Source organism: Syngnathus scovelli, chromosome 6 (assembly GCF_024217435.2).
Source record: "Syngnathus scovelli strain Florida chromosome 6, RoL_Ssco_1.2, whole genome shotgun sequence".
Taxonomy (NCBI): Eukaryota; Metazoa; Chordata; class Actinopteri; order Syngnathiformes; family Syngnathidae; genus Syngnathus; species Syngnathus scovelli.
The window spans coordinates 1,350,524-1,375,067 of NC_090852.1; the positions used below are offsets into that span (position 1 = coordinate 1,350,524).

General features: G+C 44.2%; 2 protein-coding genes and 1 long non-coding RNA gene across 3 annotated transcripts; 1 reads left to right on the forward strand and 2 right to left on the reverse strand.

Moving 5' to 3' along the window:
- Positions 1–5: 5 nt before the first annotated feature.
- On the reverse strand, positions 6–15,133 carry LOC125970600 (uncharacterized). Its single transcript, XR_007482152.2, has 3 exons — positions 14,188–15,133; positions 661–10,199; positions 6–198 (listed from the first exon to the last, which is right to left on the reverse strand). It is a non-coding gene; the product is annotated as an uncharacterized lncRNA (long non-coding RNA).
- LOC125970614 (cuticle collagen 1-like) lies at positions 12,672–16,667 on the forward strand. Its single transcript, XM_068651175.1, has 3 exons — positions 12,672–12,832; positions 15,284–15,339; positions 15,411–16,667. Exons 2-3 carry the CDS (start codon positions 15,300–15,302, stop codon positions 16,004–16,006), a joined length of 636 nt encoding a protein of 211 aa, XP_068507276.1. The 5' UTR covers positions 12,672–12,832; positions 15,284–15,299; the 3' UTR covers positions 16,007–16,667.
- A 944-nt stretch (positions 16,668–17,611) lies between these two features.
- LOC137840390 (cuticle collagen 2-like) lies at positions 17,612–18,760 on the reverse strand (the record flags this gene model as incomplete). The annotated part of the gene is made up of 1 exon (XM_068651178.1): positions 17,612–18,760. A coding segment is annotated over one exon (870 nt), but the record flags the coding sequence as incomplete, so codon positions are not given.
- Between the last annotated feature and the right edge of the window lie 5,784 nt (positions 18,761–24,544).

Genomic DNA, 24,544 nt, shown 5'->3' on the forward strand with positions numbered 1-24,544 from the left:
CTGTCCACGCCCCCGACCCTTTTTATATCCCTGATAATTGGGATTTGGATTATTCATGAAACATTGTGTTGGCATTGCCTCACCTGGTATTGGCGCGTGAGCAGAAGACGAGGCCTGTGCTGAAGTAGCCAGTGATGTTTGTTGCGTCATTTGCTTGTCTTTCTTATAGGCAGTATTCGCCCGTTTCGCTTCCTGCACCTGTAATTGCAAAAGTTCTTTTCTCATTGCCTCCTCTTTATCCACATTCGATTTTTCTTTCTCCTGAAATCTTGAGTGACGGTGTAAAAAATGCGTTTTCCACTCAGCCTGATCAGCGTTTTTTAGTGACGGATCATCTCTTAGCTGGTCAGCCACTTCTACAGGGCTGCCTTTCAAAACCGCTTCCAGATATAGCTGTGTCATTAACAGGTTAGCTTAATAATTCTAGTCTACATTCCAACATAATCATACAATCAAGATAATTTGTCAACCCTAACAGACCTATTATATCTTTAAATATTAAGGCTTTTCAATACACAAATATATTCATCAAACAAGAGAAAACGTAAGAGTAAACCTTTTACTAGAAGGACTGAGTGAACAACTACGTAACCATTGTATTTGGACACTGCCATTACCTGTACGAAATGTGAATCTCTTTGCCGTTAATAAAACCTCTACCTGCCACAAAATAAGCTGTCATCTCGTCATCTTTGGCCTGTTTGATCCCATGTCGCAACTTCTTCCTGCTCTCTCTGTCCTCCTTAGACAGGTCCTCGCTCCGGCGCCGCTCCCAGGAGTGCAGATAAGCGTTGTTCCTCGCCTCCTGCCTCACCATCTATCTGTAGTGCCGAGCTGTGAATCTGAAGTTGATCCAGCGAGGCTGTCCATCTGGCTACTTTCTACCCAGCTTGTGATCAACAACGTCAGGGATTTTCTCCTTCTCACCTGGGAGTAGATGCTGGCAAATGCCGATAATCTCCTCCTGTACGTTCTCCCTATTGGCTTCAGGCAATCCCTTCAATATGAGATTCCACCATCGTGCATATGTCTCTTGATCCGAGGTCATGCATTTCTTAGTGCATTTCAATTGGCTCACAATTTGCAAATCCATCAAAGTCATTCTTTCATTCAGTAGTTTAATATCGGCAAGTATCACCTCACTCTTTCTCTCGAGGGCGTCAGTTTTGATCAGATATCATCAGAGGGAAGAATAGGTTTTTCAGCAAGAGGAGGCTTGATAGGAGTCATAGGTAGTGGCGGGAAGTTATCTTCATCTCGTATGTTTGAGCATTCCATCCCAGAACCACAGTCATGTTCCTTAGCATAGTGGGGTTATTTCCACCACACGACCATTACCGCCACTAGCTGAGTCTCCTCGGCCGGATTTTAGTAGTTGAAAAATGACCAAAAAAAAGGTCACAAAAGTTCAGAAATCTGTAAAAAAGTATATAATATTTTTCTCACACTTTATCTCATTGTTAGTGTTATTGAAAGTATAAAATAGGGATTTATGTGCTGAGAGCTCAAAAAAGTCCGTCTTATCACGCCGCCATCTTGGAAGCCTTCCATTTGGTCCTCTTCTTCTCCACACAGTCTGTTAGGGTTGATCGATTAGGTCGATCCTATGCTTATGTTGGAATGTAGCCTGTAATAAATAACCTAGCTTGTCCTGTCTTGCACAACGTCGTAAAACACCCCCTGCTATGCTTTGACCAGAGGTCAGGGGCTTCAACTCCATCCTGTTCAGTCTCACCCCCACCCTGTTTCTCTCAATAAAAATGCTCTTGCAAGAGGCCTGAGTCAGACCTCATTCGATCATCGCTGTACGCACAGCGACGAATGACTCTCCATTTGCAAGTGCTTGAAAAGGGCATACTGTCTCCCGTGTGGTTCTTGCAAAAATAAGTAAGAGTGAGCACCACTCTAACATTTTGGTGCCGTGACCCGGATTCTCTCATACCCGCCATCTGGCCGACGGAGGACGACGTGCTGCATTGTCGACAAGCCAGCGTCCATTAGGAGGACCTGGAAAAGAAATACCTGGGAAGAAAATTCTTCGCTGGGCCAGCATCTTAGGTCTGCCTTCGTCTGACAGAGGTGGATTGACGGGATCCGGCAGTGCAACGAACCATGGGACAAGTAAGTTAAAGCCCTAAAGTTGTGTGATTGTGCTGTTGTGAAACGCGTACAAGTAAAAGTAAAAGTGCACAGGGAAAAGTACAAGTAAATAGGCGGGACAGAAGATCTTCAGTCTTGTGGAAGGAGGGGGTGTTGTAGAGTCTCCCTCCGGATGAAGTGGCTCTTCTGGAGCAGTGGTTCTCAAACTGTTTTATATATTTTTGTAAAATCTCACGTACCCCTCCGTGTACCCCCATTTGACAACCACTGTTCTAAAAAGTACTAGTTCGCGTTGGCAGGGCTGGGTAACAGGACTGTTGTCTTTAGTTCCCAGGGAAGGAGGGGGTGTTGTAGAGTCCCCCCCTTCCGGATGAAGCAGCTCTTCAGGACTTCACGTAGGCAGGGATAAAAAACGTGTGTGGTTGAGAGTGTGACTGATAGGATAAATTGACTAAATAGCAGTTCAAGCATTGATCCACGGCAATAACACAGGCTAGTAATTTGTTGAAAGGTCAATTGAAACCTGCATTGAGGATCCTCAAAGAAAAAAAAAACCTTGAAAAAAAATTGTAAAAACTAAAACTACTAAAATTAAGATGGGAAATAAAAACGGTAAATCTCTAGCTCTTGAAGGTGATGAGAAGTCCGCGGATGGCCGAACACACCATTAGCACCCCCCCCCAGTCCGCGGATGGCCGAACACACCGGTAGCACCCCCCCTCGGTGAAGGCACATATGAACCTGATGGGGTTCGGTACCTCCAAAAAGGTTAAGAACCACTGTGCTAGAGTGTGGTTGAAAGCTTCGCAAAGAGATGAGAACAAATTCAAGAGACAAAACATAGAAAGATGAAAACCGATGAGGTCACAAGTGTTTGTCAGACAAGAACACAATAAGGCCCCAGTGCGCAGGTGCAAGGCCGCAGCTCAAGCCGCGGCTCAAGCAAAGGGGCAAGAGGAGCTTCCGCTCCTATGCAAATCATGTGTCCAAATTTAAAAGACCTGAAGCCTCCACCATATGACAGCAAAACATGTCATTGTCAGATTATTAGAGCATTTTTTAGATTATTAGAGCTCCTGTCCATACAAGAAGTATGACAATGCTGTTTGTATGCCCAATGACAAATGACCAGAGATCAAATTGTGTGCACACTAAAGTTAAAATTTGCAAATCAAGTGGTAAATAAATACAACTTGCTTCTAGAAGATAAATAAAAAATTAGAATGTGCTGTCCTCGTGTGCGTGGGAGGGACCAGCTCATGATCGACTGCAGGAAATGGCCAGCCTGTGACGAATCATTGGTGCTGGGACCTACCTTTCACGCACGAGAGCTGTGCATGTGTGTGCGTATGTGTTAAAATGATGAAAATTGGCAAAACTTTTAGTGTAAAGAAATTTGCTCGACTGTGGTCTATCCAATTTGCACCGCAGAACAGAAACGATTTTGAAAGATAAAAATGAGAGGAAAAGAGAGAAATCTGTTTGCGAGAAGAAACTGATCCACACTAGTGCATGTTAGTGTCGAGCCCTCATGAGAAATTCGAATAAAAAAACAGAAAAACCCCCGACAGAACATGCTTTCAGGAATTGCAAGAAACAAAATTGTGAATTTAAGACATTGCAATGCTACATTCAATAAGAATAATTGATTGATTGTGTTATAAGATTATACAAACTTCTATATGTGAGCTAAATCTGAGAGATTGAGTTCTTTAAATTTAAAAACAAAGAAAAAAAAATTCTGATTAATCTGCCAGCAGTTTTTTTGTGTTGAGTTTTTTTTGGATTGGTGGATTGTTCTATCAGGAACCTTGAGTTGAAAATGGTATATGAATGTTGTGTGGGGGGCTTGGATAAATTGGGACCAATGGGATGGAAAGACTCCTTTTTGGAGACTGTGTGTGAGATGCAAATGAGCATTGATGAATGATTGCCTGAATGAAAAGAAAATACAGGTTGAATGGTTGAAGTTGTTGGAGACTACTATGGAAAATTAGTAGAGCGACTTTGAAGAAAGTGTGATTTTGAGTAAGTTGAATGCTAAGAGGAAAAAAAAGTTGCTTTTGGATTGATAATTAACTAGAGAAAAAACTAGAGAACCAGTAACACATGCAGAAGATGTGTGAACTGGGAAATTGAGAAGCGTTTTGGAAAGAAAGTCAAATTAAATGATGATAGAATCATATGTAATAAAGAACACAAAGTGTGAGGCATGGGCGTTGCCAAGCCTCAGAAGGAGGGAGGGAGTAGGACAGATAGTGAAAGATAGTAATAATACAACACTTTACGACATATGGATTCTCTAATAGATTTGGCGTCATACCATTAAGTTAAAATTTTCTCAAGCTTTTCAAACTTTTGCTTGAAGCAATCGGAAGATGATTGAAAGGTGACTAAATAAGCTATGAGGAAGTGGTGTAGCTGTTAAGGGCACGCGCTTAGGCGCTTCCCTGGCTAATCAACACTTGTTTGAATGAAAAGGAGGAGGGGGACTTGGCTGGGCTTCCTGAAAAACTGTGGACAAAGGGCCAATCTGATGTAGGACTTTTACCATCCATTACCCCAGTACAAATCCAACCAAGATCAGAGAATCTCCTTTAAAACAGGAGGCAATAAATGGGAAAGCCCCTGTCATGAATGGTCTTTGGTTAGGAGGAATCATTAGGAAGTGCTCAAACTCTTCCTGCAAACACTCCTATCTGCCCAGTTCAAAAGGGCAATAAAATTGACTACAAGAGTTGCAAAAAGCAGACGAAGAACATTCCATGGCAGATAGCATGATCAGAGCACTCAAACTGAAAGATGTGTCAAATGCAAATTTACTGCCGCCTGATCTTTCTTCCCCACAGGTCAACAACCGCTCCAAGCCAGGAGACTGAGACGACATAAAGGTCGTCAAAAAGGACAAACTGGGCCAGCCATGGTGGGAGGGACCATTACAAGTCTTGCTGACTACCCCCACTGCACTGAACATTGCTGGAATGCCCAGCGAAGTTTCATCTCAGCCACTGGACGTTACAGAGAGTGCTGTACCCCATTTTCGGAGTGGGGGGAAGTCTGACTACAAAGGGGCCTCGTCGTTTAGGGCGGGGCGTCTCAATGTTGGTGAAGAATGGAATCCATAAGATCCCCACTCTGACTAGGCAATGGGAAATATCGGTGTCTCTGTCATCCTAGTAGCAACGGGGCTCCACATGCCAGGTGGATCCTCTGCTGCGTTGTGGTTGGAGCGTGCTATGGTCTATGGACTCATCTGAACAGACCAAGTGACAATGTTGACCGAGGTAAAAGATGGTCACATGATGAGAACTTTGAGGACTGGTCATGGGACCCCAAAAACCCATACGAAACCAACACTTGGTACCGGTGTGTGACGTTCACTGTGCGATCCCACACACAGGAGGGATGCTGTGTGTTCCAAACTCCCCCCCTTCCTCCACACAAGTTCACTTGGAGGCCAGAGCAATGAATGTCACTGAAGCAAAATGTATGGCATCCATGGGAGGAGTTGGATATCAACACCGTGCTGTCACAGTCAGTGATGCCGACCCTTCCCGCCCTGGACCTGCAGACGGTACCTGTGATCAGCTTTTCTGAACAAATCTCAATGTAACTGTTAAAGGACGAACATTGCCGCAAGTGGCCTACACAGAGAGACCAGCTGGAGTGAACTACACATGTTACATCCAAGGTAACAAAACCCACGAATGCATTAATGACTGCTCTCCAGGAGGAAACTGGATGGGAGCTTTGGACATCACCGCTGAGTGCTAGGATGGGAGAGCCATTTCAAGGCGTAAGGGCTCTCCTACCAACATGGCTGCACCATCGGACGAGACCTACTTAATTCAGAACGGATCGTGGCTTTGTGGTCACAAGGTTTATCCGATGCTGCCCGCCAACTGGACAGGAGTGTGTGCACCTGTGTGGGTGACAGACCACACCTACAGGATACAACATCATCAGCTGGCGATGGCACACAACTCTTCTGGACGTCGACGCAGGGCTGTTGCAGCCTTTGAACCACATGATCCCGTTTGGGGCACGAATGTCCCTGACAGCCATAAAGTGTGGTCTGTCTGTGACAAAGTCGTTCATGCAAAACGCTAGCCTTTTAGTTACACCGAGGGCCAAGAAAATGTCTGCAGGTTCTAGAGCATTCTCTATTCGGGCTCCAGAGCTTTGGAATGCCCTACCAATGGATATTAGAAGTACTACATCAGTAGAAACATTTAAGACACGTTTAAAGACACATTTCTATGAGATGGCCTTTAACTAACTTGTAGTGGCCGATTCGGCCGGAGTTTGTTTTGTTCTCTCTGCCCACCCCCTCCCTGGCTGGGGAGGGGGTTAGGGGGCGCAAAAGCTGATAGCGGCTAGCTGGATTCTCGGGGACCAATTCAAGATGAAGAAACTGCAGCTCAACCTCCTTGAAGACACTGCCAGGACAATCGAGGGCACCTCCGACATCCATTTTTTCATTGATTTTCATATTATGTATTACTTGTGCCCTCTCTGCATCCATTACAACCTGGTGATCCTGAAAGGGGGATCCTTCCATCTGTGGTCCCTTCTCAAGGTTTCTCATATTCCCCTGGCAGGGTTTTTTTGAGTTTTTCCTTGCCCTTTTGGGAGCTTAAGATCAGGGGATGCTTTGAGAATAATTGTCAATTTTTGGCTATGTGAAGCCCTTTGAGACTGTTTGTGATTTAGGGCTATACAAATAAACTTGACTTGACTTGACTTGACATGCGCTTTTTCCTTGGATCGGAGTTGGAAAACAATCACTCTTCATCGAGACACTTAACTATCATTTTCAATCCTTTGTGAATCTCTCACTAAAAGTCAACGGTGGACAAAATAGAGAGATTCAGGCTATTAGACTGATGGTCTTGCAAAACAGGATGGTTCTGGACTTGTTAACGGCAGCACAAGGTGGTGTGTGCCACATCATTGGGACTTCCTGTTGCACATACATTCCAGGAGATAACAACACGCACATCAAGGATGCCATGAACTCACTGAGGCATTTACAGCAGGCCATGTCGGAGGATAAAATCCCACATCAATGGGATTTCTTTTCATGGCTATTCTCTGGCGCTTGGTGGCAGTTGCTGTTGAAACTAGTGGTTCCTGTGCTTGCTGTGCTGGTATTGTTGTGCTTATTTACGACCTGTGTTATCCCATGTTTGAAGTCTGCTGTGACGAGGGTTGTGTCTTCTACCGTAGCACAAGTACATCTACAACTTCTCAGACATGGCGGATGTGATGACTATAATGTGCTGCGAAACGTGGATTACGTAGATGCTGTTTAGCTGAGCATGTTTTACAGAAACTTGATGATTTGACGATCGAAAATGCCTCGCAAGTGATGGATACAATGATGTACTGTTTCTGTGTTTTTCTTTTTCTTTTTTTATTGATAGCATTCTGGTCGCCTAAGGCAGAGGGACCGTGTGAGACTTTTCCTGCATTAAAACATCTTGCCGCAGGTTTTTCACTCGCACACTAAATTTGGACTGGAGTATTGAGGAAAAACCTCATCTTCACTGGAAATTATTACTGTCATTGTTTGTTGTTTTTATCATGTATCACCCTTCACGATTCCCCAACCCGTCCCCTATCATCTGTTTTTTTTGTTGATCTTTTTATTATTATTATTTTTTCTACTCTTCTTCGTTATATTTTCTTGCTTGTATTTGTTGATTGGGGTGACATAATCATATGATAAACAGGAGGGATATGTTAGGGTTGATAGATTAGGTTGATCCTATGCTTATGTTGGAATGTAACCTGTAATAAATAACCTAGCTTGTCCTGTCTTACACAACGTCGTAAAACACCCCCTGCTATGCTTTGACCAGAGGTCAGGGGCTTCAACTCCATCCTGTCCAGTCTCACCCCCACCCTGTTTCTCTCAATAAAAATGCTCTTGCAAGAGGCCTGAGTCAGACCTCATTCGATCATCGCTGTACGCACAGCGACGAATGACTCTCCATTTGCAAGTGCTTAAAAAGGGCATACTGGCTCCCGTGTGGTTATTGCAAAAATAAGTTAGAGTGAGCACCACTCTAACACAGTCCACCGATACACAATGTGGTACGTTCCCGAAGCTGATTGGCTGACGCGAGGCGTAACTTCACTTCATATCCCGCGGAGAGGCGGGATGAACGTTTCAATTCCGACTCCGGCTTTCCTCTACGGAGTTTGCATGTTTCTCCCAGGTACTCCTGTTTCCTCCCGCATTCCAAAACTGTAAATTGTAGACCAATTTACCATTCCAAACTGTTTTTAGTCAATGTAATTGACTATGTGTCCTGCGATTGACTGGCGACCAACTCTAGGTGTACGTCCCCCTCCTACCGCCCAAAGACTCCTTGGATAGGCTCCAGCACGCCTGTGACCCACGTGAGGATAAGCGGCTTGGAAGATGAATGAATGAATGAATGAATGAATGAATGAATGAATGAATGAATGAATGAATGAATGAATGAATGTGGATAACAGAAAATTATTTTATTGTCTCGAAGCAAAGCTAAATTGATTTTTAAAAAAGTCAATCTATTTTGTATTTATATCAATCACGTTTACCAGGCTTCATGGAGGCCAATCATGACTGCCTAGCTCACAAGATTAGGTCAATGTGGCAAGTAGACATTTGAAAAATGTAATGATGCTAGGTGGAGAACTCTAATTACAGATTAGTTGCCATTCAACAAATGTTGCTCGCCAAGACTCGCCCATTAAAAACATTTATACCTGCGTGAGAAATATCAATTAAACGCCTAGACTAATAACCCTAATGACAGCGTGACCTTTCCAATAGGCATACAAACTACAAAGCAAGTTGCGTCTTTCATTAGCAGCTGTGAGTCAACAGAAAACATCAGACCAGTACCGACAAGCGGAACAGCAAAGCGATTCTCCAAAAGCACATTTCTTTGGGCGTGGTAATTGTTTTGTACATCTTGATGTGTTCTCAATAAACACAGCATCCATATTGGATTTACAGTGGATTAAAAAAGTCAAAACGTGAAAATCCTGAATACATTTGTGGATTGAAAAAACTCATGAAAATCTTGAAGATATTTGTGGATTCAAAAAATATGTGAAAATGACAAACATCATGTGTGAAAATCGCAATTGTATTTGTCTGAATACTTTGGACACAAATCTCTCCTGATAAGGTTAAGGGGCCAATTACTTTTTTCAGAGGGTGAGATAGGTTTGGATGTTTCTTGGTAAATAAAATTGATTTAGAAACTGCATTCGATGTATCCTTGGGTTGTCTCAGTGTGATATTAACATTGATTGGATGAAATGAAACCTTTGTGAATTTTTATTGGCCATGTTTGAGCATGCCAAACAAGGAATTTGACTTCGGTACATCTTAGCCTCTGTTCAACATTTAGGTGACTAACAACACTCAGGACATGTGCGAAAATTGACAAATATTCTCAAGCATCCCCTGATCTTAAACTCCCAGGAGGGCAAGGAAAAACTCAAAATTCCTACTAGGGGAAATGAGAAACCTTGAGAAGAGACCACAGATGGGAGGATCCCTCTTCTAGGATGACCAGGCTGCAATGGATGCAGAGTGGACACATAGTACACATAATACAGACAATTAAAAATAAAGCGTCGGGAGCAGGATGTTATTGCACAGCAATGACTCTGAGACTCTAAGAGCGACAGCCTGGGGGAAGAACCTGTCTCTGTGTCTGCTGGTTTTGGTGTACAGAGCTCTGTAACGCCGTCCGGAGACTGCAACCTGGGTGTACGTTTCCTGGTCCTGTACAGGTACAAGTCCTGGATAGATGGGAGGTTGATTCCAATTATCTTTTCTGCAGTCCTGATAGTCCATTGCAGTCTGTGCTTGTCCTGTTTGGAGGCCGATCCAAACCAGACAATGATGGAGGTGCAGAGGATAGACTGGATGATGGCAGTATAGAAGGTCTTCAGCAGCTCCTGTGGCAGGTTGAACTTCCTGAGCTGTCTCAGAAAGTACAGCCTCTGCTGGGCCTTCTTCCGGACAGAGTCTATGGGGCTGGTCCATTTCAGGTCCCGAGAGACTGTGGATCCCAGGAACTTGAAGATGTCTGCGGAGAGAATAGTATTACTGCGGATAGTGAGGGGTGAAAGTGGTGAAGGGTCTCGCCTGAAGTCCACTGTCACGGTCTTGAGCGGGTTCAGCTCCAGGTGGTTTTGGCTGCACCAATGGACCAGCCGCTCCACCTCCTGTCTGTACGCAGTTTCGTCACCGTCCCATCACCGGTGTTTGTGAGTTAAAGCTCTGCTCTGGTTTTCAGGTATCTGTCACCTTGTTCCCGTTTTGATTTCTTTATTACTTTATTTCGATATATTTTTTCACTGATTCTTCAAGATAATGTATTTGGTCAGAATGTTTGCCGTTTGTGATTTCACCTCATTAGATAAACATCTTTCATCAATCTGACCTGCAGGCGCTGAAGTGATGGAGTGAGAATCACTGATAGTCGTGTTTTGGAATATGTATTTTTTAATGCTGTTAATAATTTCATTTGTTTTTAAAAAGCTTTTTTTATTATCCATGCTTTACTACCTACTAAAGGCCAAAACCTTTTATGCAATGACCTTTACGTGTCGTTTATATTACTTCACACAAACACTACATCCATCTGCTCCTGGTTCGGCCCCCCGGTCAAAATTTAGAACCCAATTCGGCCCGCAAGTCAAAAAGTTTGCCCACCCCTGGTATAGACAAAACAACCATTCACACTCTCATGTGCATTTAACACATTTGCCAGACTCATTGGTACAACTGCATGCCATAATTTCCGCCGTTGGGACAGAAAATAATGGAAAAATGTTGCGGAGAAATGAATGTATTGAAGTCGGCCTGGCTAGAGGTTGGTAACATAAGCTGTCCATCGGTGGATTAACTTCTCCCTACGGTGAGTAAGCAGCATTATTAGTCTAGTTCCTGCTAACCATTTTTGGCACCAATGGAGTTAAAATAGGTAATGCGGAATATTTTCTGAAAAACAAAATGAATCAAGTGAAACCTTTTATTTTCAAAGGAGAACTTGTGTCTTTTATGAAAGAGCAAATGATGAACAACCATTTGAAACAAACAATGGGAGGAAAACATAGAAAACTTGTGTGCTGTGTCACTGGTATCGGCACCCTTTCCTGGAAATCAGGAAAACAAAGGAGGCACGTCTACCTCACAGTTCAGAGGTTGTGGGATCGATTCCACTTCTGGTCCGGTTTGCATGTTTTCCCCATGCCTGCGTGGATTTCCCCTGGGGACTCCGGTTTCCCCCACATCCCAAAACATGCTTGGTAGGCTGATTGGGCACTCCAAATAGCTCATAGGTGTGAGTGAGTGTGCGGATGGATGTTTGTCTTTGTGTGCCATGCGATTGGCTGGACCCCGGTTCAACCCCGCCTACTGCCTGATGACGGCCGGGATAGGCTCCAGCACACCCGCGACCCCCGTGGGGACAGAAAATGGATGGATGGATGGATGGATGGATGGATGGATGGATGGACGGACGGACGGACGGACGGACGGACAGACGGACGGATGGATTACTCCTATGGTGTGGGAAGTGTTTGGACTTCTGTCTGGATTGTGAAACCTCTGTGCCACAGCCAGGCTCAGCTCTCCACCCGTCAGGCCACCGTTTACGGATTGAGGATAACAACGTAGCTTTCGCGCCCGTTCTACCCGCTCTATTGCGTGTGGTAGGCGGGTCTGTAGCTACACACCTAGCATATTTGACAATTCACACACAGAATTGAATATTTATAAATGATGAATACACACACTACCCGGGACCTGAGGTATACTATAGGCAGAAGGATGCTGAGGATGGAGTCAACAGGCAGGAAAAGAAGAAGGAGGCCAAAGTGGAAGTCTATGGATGTGGTGCACATGCAGAGGTGGTTGGTGTGACAGAGGAAGATACAGAGGATAGAGTCAGATGGAAACGATTGATCTGTTGTGGTGAACCCTAACGGGAACAGCCGAAAGACGATAACTGCACACACAACAGTAAAAAACATAGTATGTGAAAATCCTAAATATATTTGTGGATCCAAAAACAATGTGAAAATTACGAATATATCTGTGTATCCAAAAAACACGTGTGAAAATCACAAATGTATTTGTCAGAATAATTCTGAAACAAATCTCTCCCGATAAGGTTTAGGGGGCAATTACTTTTTTCACAGCTGGTCTGATAGGATTGTATCTTTTTCCCCTCTTTTTGCTTATGGGTACATATTCTTAACACACCCCACTGTCCTTTCTGTACCAAGTGTGCAATTTCATCCTGATTAGTCATTGCTGTTTACCAAGCGAATAAAAAAAGGAAACATGTACCCAGCATACAGGTTGTTTGAAAACAAGAGAACTCCAAGTACAACCACAAAAGGATACAGCGTCGGTGACCTTTTGTGTGCCCTATTCACTTCAAAGTGACTTAATCAACTTTAAAATGGCAGAAGAAAAAAATGCTAACTGGCAGGATTGCACTAATGGAAACTAATTAATGAATGCAATTTTGTTAAAATGAATGAAAAAGCAATTAAATGCCTCACCTTAAAGGCTACACCTTAAAGGTGGCCGGACAAGTGATTTAAAACCTCTGCTGAAGGCTTTGAGGCGACAGAAGATTCACGGGAGTAGGACCAATACCAACGCAAGAGCCGAAAGGGTCACCAAGAGCCAGCTTGACTAAGCGTGGTGAGTACTTTCTCTCTTTAAGGCTATGTTCACACCGCAGGTCTTAAAGCTTAATTCGGATATTATGGTGAAATACGATTTGTGTGTGTGTGTGTGTGTGTATGCGTGTGTGTGTGTGCGTGCGTGCATGTGCGTGTGTCACTTGATGGTATGCACAATAATTTAGAATGATGAACACACACACACGTTAAAAAACATGGAAAAACAATGACACACCCATTACAACATCAATGTTAAAAAATGGTAAACCTCACACAAAGTTAAGTCAAGTCAAGTTTATTTGTATAGCCCTAAATCACAAACAGTCTCAAAGGGCTCCACATAGACAAAAATTGACAATTATTCTCAAAGCATCCCCTGATCTTAAGCTCCCAAAAAGGCAAGAAAAAACTCAAAAAAAACCTACCAGGGGAAAATGAGAAACCTTGAGAAAGGACCACAGATGGAAGGATCCCCCTTTCAGGATCACCAGGTTAAATAATTGAATAGTTGAATAAAACAACAACACTCGGTTGACTACATTTTACTTTAAGCTACTTCGTACAATCAAACTCTCTAATATGGACAAAAACCTAATTAAAAGCTGTTTTGAATGAGTTTTCTGCATTAAACAGCACTATGTCCTCTTTTTGTGTAGGCCTACTATGAGACTACCTAAATGAAACAACAAAAATGGCACAAGTAATGGCCAACTTAACTGACAGCAGTTGCGCCGGAGGTTTAGTTTTGAAAGAGCAGAGCATCTCCTTGTAGAGTATGTCCTCTGCATAGATCTTGTCACCAAGGGTAGCGTAATAACAATTACTTAATTGAAGTTGATAAAATATGTTTTGATAAGACAAAAAGTCTTTCACAAGCACTAAAAAATGCAAAAAGGGAACAAATAGGGTATCGCCCGGTATCAGGGCGCCGATAGCATCTCCCAATGCGTGTGCCAGGGGCTTAGTGTGACTGTGGACTTTGAAGAGCATGGTTGGTGCTAGTGTGATGGTCATGTTTATAGCATTTGAAGCAATGACAGTATAATAAATGAGCAATTAGCAATTGCACACATTTTAAGTACCTCCAAAAAAGTAGTTTTGGGTGCTATGAGGATTCCAACAGCAACGACATGAAGATTAGCAGAGAATTGTAAGCCCTATTGCCAAGGACAGTCTAGGTCAGTGTTCCCCAACCTTTTTCGCGCCACGGACCGGTTATGTGCCAGAAATATTTTCGCGGACCGGCCTTTATATAAATAAATAATACATTTATATAAATAAATTATACATTTAGAATAAATATATAAATACGATGAAATAAATTGATACGACTGGCATAAAAACAAGTAAAAACGACATAAAAATAAAACTCACCATTACGTTGAATTAGTGGGAGCACTGAGCTTGTTTCTCATAAACAAGCCGGTCCCATGTAGGCGTAATCGGAGGCAATGAGACCCAAAGTGGTTAAGGTTTGTCTTTTAATACAGGATGCTTGGTCTCCATGTGCCAAAGCAGTTTTGAAGGCTTCATTACCTCGTCAGCTAGCCTGTCGCCACATATTATGCAGAGTGGGCTTGGGGCGTCAGAGTCATCTGTTGGCGATAAATCCATATTTTAAATAGGACTCCAGAAATTTTCTTTTAAATGCAGCTTTCCTTTTCTTAGAAGTCGTAGCCTCTTCTTCTTCCGGCTTTTTTCCCTTTCCGAAAAAGCTTTCCAAACATCTCTGTTTCTTGCTCATATTTGCTTGCTTCGCGGGCTCGGACATGTCACATGACCGAGACGAGCGTCTTGACCTGAACCGACGGATGTAATTGGGAGAGAATCGCCAATTTGTTTTTATAATTTTCAAAATAAATTCTTACTCATTTTTGCTAGCTTTGCGGGCTCGACTGGGGAAACATGTCACATGACCGGGACGAGCGTCTTGACCTGAATTAATTTATTGTCGATAAACAAAATATATATATTTTTTTCTGTGCGGCTTGGCGGTCCGGTACCAAGTGACCCACGGACCCGTACCGGTCCACGGACCAGGGGTTGGGGAGCCCTGGTCTAGGTAACCTGTGGCAAGCGATGGAAACTGAGCCCTGACAAACTCACACTGTCAAAGCAGCCATTTCTCACATGATGCCTCCCTGATAGACTTTCTCTAGATCAGGGGTGGCCAACCAATCAGAGACTAAGAGACACATTTTTTACTGTGTTACCGCAAAGAGCCACATCATACACATGAGCACACATCAACTATCACCCCCAACTGAGGTTTGACTGTATAAATATATATTGAACTCAAGCGAAGCGAACGTGCACAATCCCCCCCCCCCCCCCCACACACACACATGTTTATATGAACGTAAAGGAGCCGCATGAAACTAGGAAAGGAGCTGCATGCAGCTCGCGAGCCGCGGGTTGGCCACCACTGCTCTAGACATATGTTCACTGTTCCTTTTCACTTGTCTTTCAGGACATCATCAGCCATAATGATCATTCTCAAGGTGTTCATTGTTGCCCTCATGTTTGGTAAGTCATCTCACTCCAGGTAACAAAAAGTAATGTAAAGGTTACAGAGATGTCAATGTCAACTATTGCAGGAGCCAGCTGTCTGGGTGCACAGATAAAGAGACAAGTAAATGTTACTCAAGATGACAGTTCTGCGCAAGCAGGGTCAGGCAGAGAAGTTGGAGGACCACCCGGTCCACCAGGACCATCTGGACCTCCAGGACCACCAGGGCCAGGTGGACCAGATGGTCCAAGAGGACCAAGTGGTACAACAGGACCAACAGGACCGACAGGACCAACAGGACCAAAAGGCCCACCAGGACCACCTGGAGCAGATGGTGTTCCAGGACCAGAAGGCCCACCAGGACCACCTGGAGCAGATGGTGGCCCAGGACCAGAAGGCCCACCAGGACCACCTGGAGCAAAAGGCAGACCAGGACCAAACGGTATTCCAGGTCCAGTTGGACCAACTGGATCTCCTGGACCAGAAGGACCACGTGGACCACCAGGACCACCTAGTCCACCAGGACCACCTGGACCCCCAGGACCACCTGGTCCACCAGTATTTTTTCCGAATTTTTCTCAGGCACCATGGCTACCTTGGCCACCAAGACCATATCCATATGGCCCAAATTTGCCATGTGGCCCACTACCAATTTTGCCACCTGGGCCAAATTATGTTCATTAATTTTATAGCCCAGGGGTCACACAGACCACCTGGTACTGCAGAGGAAAATTATTCACCTGGACCACCACCAAGTGGTATAGTATTTTAGCAACTTCCTGGCTGGGCCACCATTTGGACCACATTCTATTTCATATCACAATTAGCCACCCAGACTAATAATACCAGACACCAGTACAGCCACCTATTTTCCTGGATGAAAACCACCTGGACACCAAATTACCAACCTACCCCACCACCTGGACCACCTTCAGGACACCCCCTGCCATTACGGGTTACTCCAGCTAAAAACAACTCACCTGGAATAGCACCCTGCCAACGTGGATCACTACCTGGATCATCTGTTACTCTGGATGAAAACAGTCAATCTGAAATTTGACCTCGCAAACCTGAACCATCGCCTAGACTTCCACCAAGACCTGCCTGGCCAACACCAATTGCTCCAGATGAAAACAGCCCACCTAGACCACCACCTTGTCCACTCGCACAACCTGTTACTGCTTATGAACACAACCCAGCTGGACTACCATCCATTTCCGTTTGTCAAGCATTCAGGTCTAATGATAAAAATCTTAAAAAATGTGTCCATCAATGTCTAAATGCAAGATTTCCATCCTCGCTACCCGCATTCAATTATAACAATAAAAATGATTCTCTGTCTGAACGACTTGTGACATGAGATGCTCTTTCCTTTGTGATCACAGACACAATTGTGCTTCCTGGGTATGAAATCAAACTGCAACCACTAACTGCCTTGTAAACAAATAATAATAATAACATATAGTTATAGTCCAACAAATGACTGTTGCTGAGACATAGAAGATTGGTAATACTTCCAGGTGATAAAGTAGCTCTCTTCTTCTGTACAATATGGCTCGCAAGAGAAAACAACATTTCACAGGGAACGGATGTCGCAGGTGTGGCTAAGTACTTCTGTGCGTAACAGGCCTGCCTGCTGTGTGAACCTGCATGTTTGGACAATCACTCCAATAGACTGGACTCTGCACCGATGGTGGGCTCTGCTCTATATTGACGAACACTGTTCTCCACTGAGCCCTCATCCTATTCAGAGTCAGACTCAGATGAAGCAGCCAACAGGCTCATTACAAAGACATAAACCTGTTCTGCTTTAAATTGAGATTCACAGAGAATGTTTTATTTAACTGCAAATTTAGCCCAGTAGATGTTCAGGCACTTTAATTTATATGACAATTACAATAAAAAGTGTGTAATACACTAATTTGGATTTTTGTGGATTTTGTGTATCATGCAATTAATCGTGATCAGTCGCAAAGACCTAATGCAATTGCTCGCAATTAAGGAAGGCTGTAGCCGCAGTCAAGCCCCACACCCCTGAACTGTGAGGTGGAGGTACTAACGATTGCGCCACCATGCCTCCCTATTATGCTACTATGCAAAGGACAAATTTGACCACACCCAGATGTGTGTGTGACGATCATTGGGACTTTAACTTTAACTTAACTTTATCATTATTAGTAATAATATTATTAGCGTTATTATTATTATTGTTTACAAGACAGCAGGCGACTGCAGTTTGATTGCATACGCATGCGCGTCTGATTTGAGGTCACATGCAACCATCGAAACTGGAAGAAAAATCATCTTTATTATGTGAAATGCTTTCATTGATACATTGGTATCCAAATTAAATTGGTGTCCATGTGGGTGGTTTTTATCCAGAGTAACAGGTGACTGCACTGGTTGGCTATTGGCCCCTGTGGTTAATACGTGATATGAAATAAAATGTGGTCTAAATGGTGGTTCGGAATGCAAGGTAGATTATTACTGCCTGTCATTCTCAGTAACAGGTGCTCTGGGTGGATCTGTTTTTTTTTATTATGGATCAGTCCATGGGGATGGTGCTGCTTAGTATGGTGGCACATGCTGCCCATATGGACAAGGTTTTGGTGGCCCAATTAGCCAGGGTGGTGGTGGCCAATATGGACCAAATAGTGGTAGCCCGGGTGGTCCAGGTGGTCCTGGAGGACATGTATTACATGGTGGTCCTGGTGGGCCTGCTGGTCCAGGTGGTCCTGGTGGACCAGCTGGACCAGCTGGTCCTGGTCCAGCTGATCCCGGAGGACAAGGCGCACCCACTGTCCCAGGTGGTCCGCTGGGACCAGGGGGGCCAGTTGGTCCCTGTGGACCAGCTGATCCCTGCGGACCGGCTGGCCCTTGTGGGCCGGATGGTCCATTTGGTCCCTGTGGACCCTCTGGCCCTGGTGGACCCTCTGGACCTGATGAGCCATTTGGTCCTGGTGAACCTTGTGGTCCTGGTGGACCTTGTGGTCCTGGCGGACCTTCTGGTCCTGGTGGTCCCCCAGGTGGTCCCCCAGGTGGTTCCCCGGGTAGTCCTCCTGGTGGTCCCCCTGGTGGTCCTCCTGGTGGTGCCCCTGGTGGTCCCCTGGGTGATCCTCCTGGTGGTCCCCCTGATGGTCCTTCGGGTGGTCCCCCTGGTTGTCCCCCGGGTGGTCCTCCGGGTGGTCCCCCTGGTGATCCCCCGGGTCCCCCTCCACCAGGTCCACCTCCACCGGGTCCCCCACCAGATGGTTTCCGGGTGGTCCCCCAGGTGGTCCGCTGGGTGGTCCCCCGAGTGGTCCTCCGGGTGGTCCCCCTGGTGGTCCCCCGCCACCGGGTCCCCCTCCAGATGTTTGCCCAGTGATGGATTTTAGTGTCTGCCAGAGGATTTTGGGGTTCGTGGCGGCCTGAGTGAATTGCTTCTGGAAGTAAGTGTTTTTAGCCTTACTTATCTCTAAGGTGCATTTATTTCTTAGATGTGTGAGAGCTGTTTTATTTTCAATAGTTTTTATTGACCAATACAATTTCAGTGCAGTGGTTTTCTGTGCGATTACATTGAGAATATCTGAGTTTATCCATGGTAATTTATTCTGTCGTAGACTGAGTTTTCTCATAGTAGTGTATTTTTTCCGTATGGCTTCTATACGATTCTGGAAATCTGCTAAGATTTGCTCTGGGTCGGTGAGTGGTAGTTGACTGCTCCAATCAATATACTTTATTTCTGTTTCATACTGTGGTAGCTTAGATCTTGGTATATTTGAAATAGTGCACTGTTGATGATTTTTCCGAGGTGTCTGTTTTTTTTCTAACTGTGTATATGAGAGAATGGTCTTATACGGCTATGTGGATGACTCCTGATGTGCTATATTTTGCGGGTTGATTGGTGAAGTGTCACGGTCGGGTGGAGCATGGAGCAGGACGACCAAGTGCAGCTTGGACCAGGGTTTATTGAAGCAACTCAAAAGGCAAACTGACATGACTTAACAAACAATAACTTGACTGACTGACCGGGACGTGAAACAAGAAGACAGCAGGGCATGACGGCATCAAGACAGTACGACAACACCGAACGACAGCAACCAGTGATCCGACAGGAAGTGAGGGGCAGACAGGACTTATATACATGACAGGTAACGAGAGGCAGGTGGGAATAATCACACTGATCATGGGCACACAGGAGGGGAGGGGCGAGCACACAGACAGAAACCAAGACAACAGACACACAGCGGAGCAGTTGGGGACGAGACGTGACAGTGAAGATGAGATCGAGAATAGAGCTGCGAGTGTGACATATTCGAGTCGGTTCTTTTATCAGTTGGTGGAGTCCTAATTTTTCTGCCATGCTTTTTAGAGGTTTGGATGATTTGTCTTTGTAGTCTGAGTTCTAAGTTATGATATATTCCTTTGTTTTTATATTTTTTATAATATTGGATAGATTTTTAATATAATCTGTGGGGTTTGTGTTTGGCGGCCTGTAACTGGCAATAACTGTGATTGCATGTTGGTTGGTAAAGCTGATGACCAGTTGCATTGTTTCAGTTTCTGTTGTGATTGGGGTTACTGTGTGTGCATATGATTTATTTACTAGTAATAGAATACCACCGCCAGGTTTATTTGGCCGGTCTCTTCTGTGTAGTTGATAATTGTCTATGGAGATAAACGAGTCTGGTGTGATAGGAGAAAGCCACGATTCTGTCATGATGAGAAGATGTGGTTTGCCTTGTTCAGTGAGTATTTTCATTTCATCAAGCTTTGATGTGATGCTTCTTGCATTAAGGTGGCATATATTAAAACCTTTAATATTGCTTAATTGGGATATGGTTTGAATTTGTTTTATGTGATTCTTATTTTTCCGTTTTGTCATTTGTACGTTATTATAGGTGCAAGATTGGGTGCCGGCATCTGTTTGACTGGAATAAGATTGCGTGATGGGCTGGGAGCGAGCTCCAGAGGCATGTAGTTTTGGGCTAAGGTTTAGTGGGATATTTATGAGGTTATTATGATTGATTAATTGTGCATGAGATCGATAGACGGTGGTGGATACTCTAAAAGAGGTGTGGACATGAATTTTTTGCAGTGGGAAAGTAGTGTGTGACAGTGGTGTGGTTTTTCCTTTGGTGAAGGTGGAGGTGGAGAGAGAGAATAGAAGAAGGCACTAGGCCTTGATGTCTATTCATATGCAAATGAGTTAGGGGTCATAAAATTTTATGACCTTTTTATGACTTGTTATGGTATCATAAATCACCCCCTTTTGAATTGTGGCGGGGTTGGGTGCATCAAGATGGCGCCAGTCGTGACGGCGCCATCTTTGACTGTCGCCATTTTGGTTTGCTGGCGCCATTTTTAAGATGTGGATATGTATGGGCATGTATTTTTATGAATCAAGACAGGCGTAGCATCTGAGCTAGCTTTGCTACCACCCCTCTGAGCTAGCTTTGCTACCAGCCCGCGCGTGTGGGTTGAAGGGCCCGTTTTGTTGAGAAGGCGAAGGGGAGGGGTGTTTGTGTCAGTGTGGGGTCGTGAGAGTCGTCATTATTGGTGCCAAAGTTGTCTGGACGAGAGTCGCATATAATTTGAGAAACAATAGTTTAGCCAAAGTTGTCTGAAAGCGAGACGCATGTAATTTGGCAAACAATAGTTTAGAGGATCAAGGGGGTTTTGTTGAGAAAATCATTGAAGTGTCGTCAGCATGGTGCGAAAAAAATCAAGGTGTTGATGCATAATTTGAGAAACAATACTGACTGGGGCCAAAGATATCTGATGAGCTAGAGACTGTTGGAATCGTTTAATTTTGGAGGGAGACAGACGAAGGCCTCTGTTTTTATGAAGGCTGTCTAAGTTTAAAACATATCCTGATTAAAAAAAAACAAAAAAAAAAAAAACACGTGATACACAGAGGTGTGGTTTGAGAGAGGGGGCTGGACCTGTTGTGCATATATTGCGCCAGAGTATTGTGCTGATAGTTCATAGAAAAGAGCTAAGCTAAAGCTGTGGTGTTAAACTGCAAACCTGAAGCTCAAATCATGATAGCAGAAACGCCGGTCAGTATCCATCTTTGCCGCAGAGGCCCCGATGGTTTGCTAGATGCCCCTAGGAAGAAACAAATGTATCTAAGGCGTATGCAACAAAGGCCTACAGAAAAACTTGAGCGGAGCTGGCATCTAACACCAGAGACTCTATGGGGATTTAAAATTTTTTACGAGACTGGTGAGTTGTCTTTCTTTATGAGAAACCAAGAGAGCTCAGGATCAAACAACAGCAACTATGAGCAGGCCGGTGCATATGGTACGTTGAACTCAAATGACTGGGGTGTTTTAAATCAACTCCTGCCAAAGGTCTTGTCTGAATTTCTCAATGAATACGGGTTAGAAGGTGAGCTGAATGCAACATGGATTTCAAAAATCACAGCCGGCGGGAGATGTTTTTTCCGGTTTAAAGTTTCTCCTCAAACTGTTGATGGGACAGAAGATGGAGAGCTAATCGATCTATTGTATCTAACGCTAGAAGTGTTTAGCAGCGAATGCGGACTTTTCCAGACGATATTGAATATACCATTGACCACATGGTATGAAAGGATGCAAGCATTTGGTGAGAGTATTACGGGACTTTTTCTATCAAGCCGTGTCTGGACAAACGTCGTCGGGGTGAAACGTAAACTGACTTTAGATTAACCCTTACTAAAAAATTAACTTTAAACCCCTGGCCCTCCACAGCACACAAGACTCTGTTCCTCCTACCCCCTCCGACCTCCCTCTTTTTCTCACCTGCAGACACAGAAAGGTGGGGTTGTAGTCATTAGCATAACTATCTAAAATGTATAAGAGCAGACTTGCAGGCACCTCTTTCACACACGCACGCACAAGAGAGAAAGAAGATGGCTCAAAAAATGCTTGCCAGAAGACTTTTACCACATTTTGTACCTATGGGCAATGAGCCGGGCATCACATTCTGGTCCAGCCCTGACAACTCTGATGCCGAGACAGATGATGCGGACACAGCCTTCATCGAGGCGCCACGGCCAAGCACGGTGGCTGAACAACCGGAACCAACGCCAGGGGGCCTGAGACAAGGGCGGAAAGGTTTGAGATTCTTCCACTGCCTACACCCGACCCGAACAAACGCATGTCACCGATCTGCTTCGACGATCTGCAACCCGATTCTCGCTATGGAGCTTTGTCATCAACTTTTGACGTGTTTGAAACCCCTGAAACCTCGGGGTACAACCTAGCAATCACGACGGGGCAGCAGGAGCAGCAGGAGGAGCAGCAGCAGCAGAGGCCTCACCAGCATGAACCGTGGTCATCGTCACGAGCTATCGAGTTGTTTGATGACGCCTGCGCATGCTATCCTGAAAATGGCATGGATTTGCCCTGCTTGTCTGCTGCTGACATTAGAATCATGGTCAAAGAGACAGAGGCAGAGGTCCCCGGTGATTTTGAGGAGGCTGACGACACGATCGCTGACAATGACACCTCGCCCACAGCTGGAAACATACCACGGATGGCTCTTGAGTTTGGTGTCGTCCCTCCGGTGACGTCGACGCCTGGGAAAATCAACACACAACAGGGCTCAGAGTATAATATGAGGGTCGAGCCGCTTAAATGGTTGGTGATTGAAGATTATACCCGTCTTAAACTTATGCTAGCGCATCTTTTGTATGATGCGTTAATTAAGCATGCTAAATTTAAGTGTGACGGATGTGCTCTTGATGATCTTAGCCAGATGTATCATACGTGCCTGTATGTTGAGGATCGAAACTTTTATTTCTACGTGAATTACGAAGCAGTGACGGCTGAGTTGTGCAATGCTGACTTCCTCCACACGTTGTCGACAATGCTTTTCTATTTTAAAACCGCTGCATCGCTTATAAACATTCGCAATTCTGTTTCTGCCATTCTACATGACCTAGCTCACGAGTGCAAGATCTTTACACGGCTCCGTGCGATAAAACAAGAGGCGCGTGACACTGTGCTGAGTAGCAACGAAGTCGCTCTATTATTTAGAACGTTTGGAAAGACACAATGGGAGGTTTTGTGAAGAAAATGTGGGGCCAATTGATGGCTTTCCTAACAGTACTTCTAGATTTAACAGGGGAGCAGCTAAAGAAGTTTAAAACTCTAATAGGGTCCAAAGTAACACCATCTATGTTATCTTCATTCATGCGTTATGTTAAACCTTAGGATTTATAGAAAAACATTTTTTTACCATGTTTTATACTTGTTTCTGTTTATTAGTAATGTTTTTTAAGAACTAGTTTGATTTTTTCTGTAATAAACTATTGTGACCGGAAAAGCGATTGTTTCTCTGTGTTTATTCAATTTAAAATCATAGCTTGTTTTATTAACAGCGTCACACTCTGATATCCAACAGAACTTACCTAACAATGGGTGGCGATAGATGTCTTCAGAGACTCTATTATTGTGCTAAGAATCCAGCTAGTTTTGGGGGAGAGACACGCCTACACAGAACAGCGGCTGTTAGCTGTAAAAACACTAACATTAAAAAAGTGAAAGCTTTTTTATCCGATCAAGATGCTTACACTTTACACAAACCAGCCAGAATAACTTTTCCTAGAAATAAAGTTTTTGTTCGAGGTCCTATGAGACAATTCCAAGCAGATTTATGCGATATGCAATCACTAGCACGCTACAACGATGGATATAAATATTTACTAACCGCAATCGATATTTTCTCAAAACGTGCATATGTACGCGTTTTGAAAGCTAAAACAGGTACGCAGGTCACCAAAGCATTTGAAGATATCCTATCAGTTAGCGGTTCACCATTACGCCTTCAAACAGATAAAGGGGCGGAGTTTTTTAACAAACATTTCCAGAAATTAATGAGAAAGTACAATATTACACATTTTTCCACCGCATCTGACACCAAGGCGCAAAATATCGAAAGATTTAACCGGACTCTAAAATCACGAATGTTCAGCTAAGAACACACAACGATACGTGGATGTAATTCAGGATTTTATTGTCAGTTATAACGACAGTTTTCACAGCAGTATAAAAATGACAACAAATGCCGTAAACGAGGGTAATAAAGATATTGTTTTTACCAACCTGTACGCCAAAAATCCTTTCCGACGGGGGGACAAGTTCCGGTTCGCGTCGGGTGAAACTGTGAGAATTTCCAAAATAAAAGGCAATTTTGAAAAAGGTTATTTACAAAGTTACACGGATGAAATTTTCAGAATAAGACAACATCTCCATC

What these genes read in the sequence shown, in the direction of transcription:
- LOC125970614 (XM_068651175.1), top strand. Translation starts at nt 15,300, where the DNA reads ATGATCATTCTCAAGGTGTTCATTGTTGCCCTCATGTTTG. An exon ending in CATTGTTGCCCTCATGTTTG is followed by an intron (nt 15,340 to 15,410) that starts GTAAGTCATCTC and finishes CAACTATTGCAG; the next exon opens with GAGCCAGCTGTCTGGGTGCA.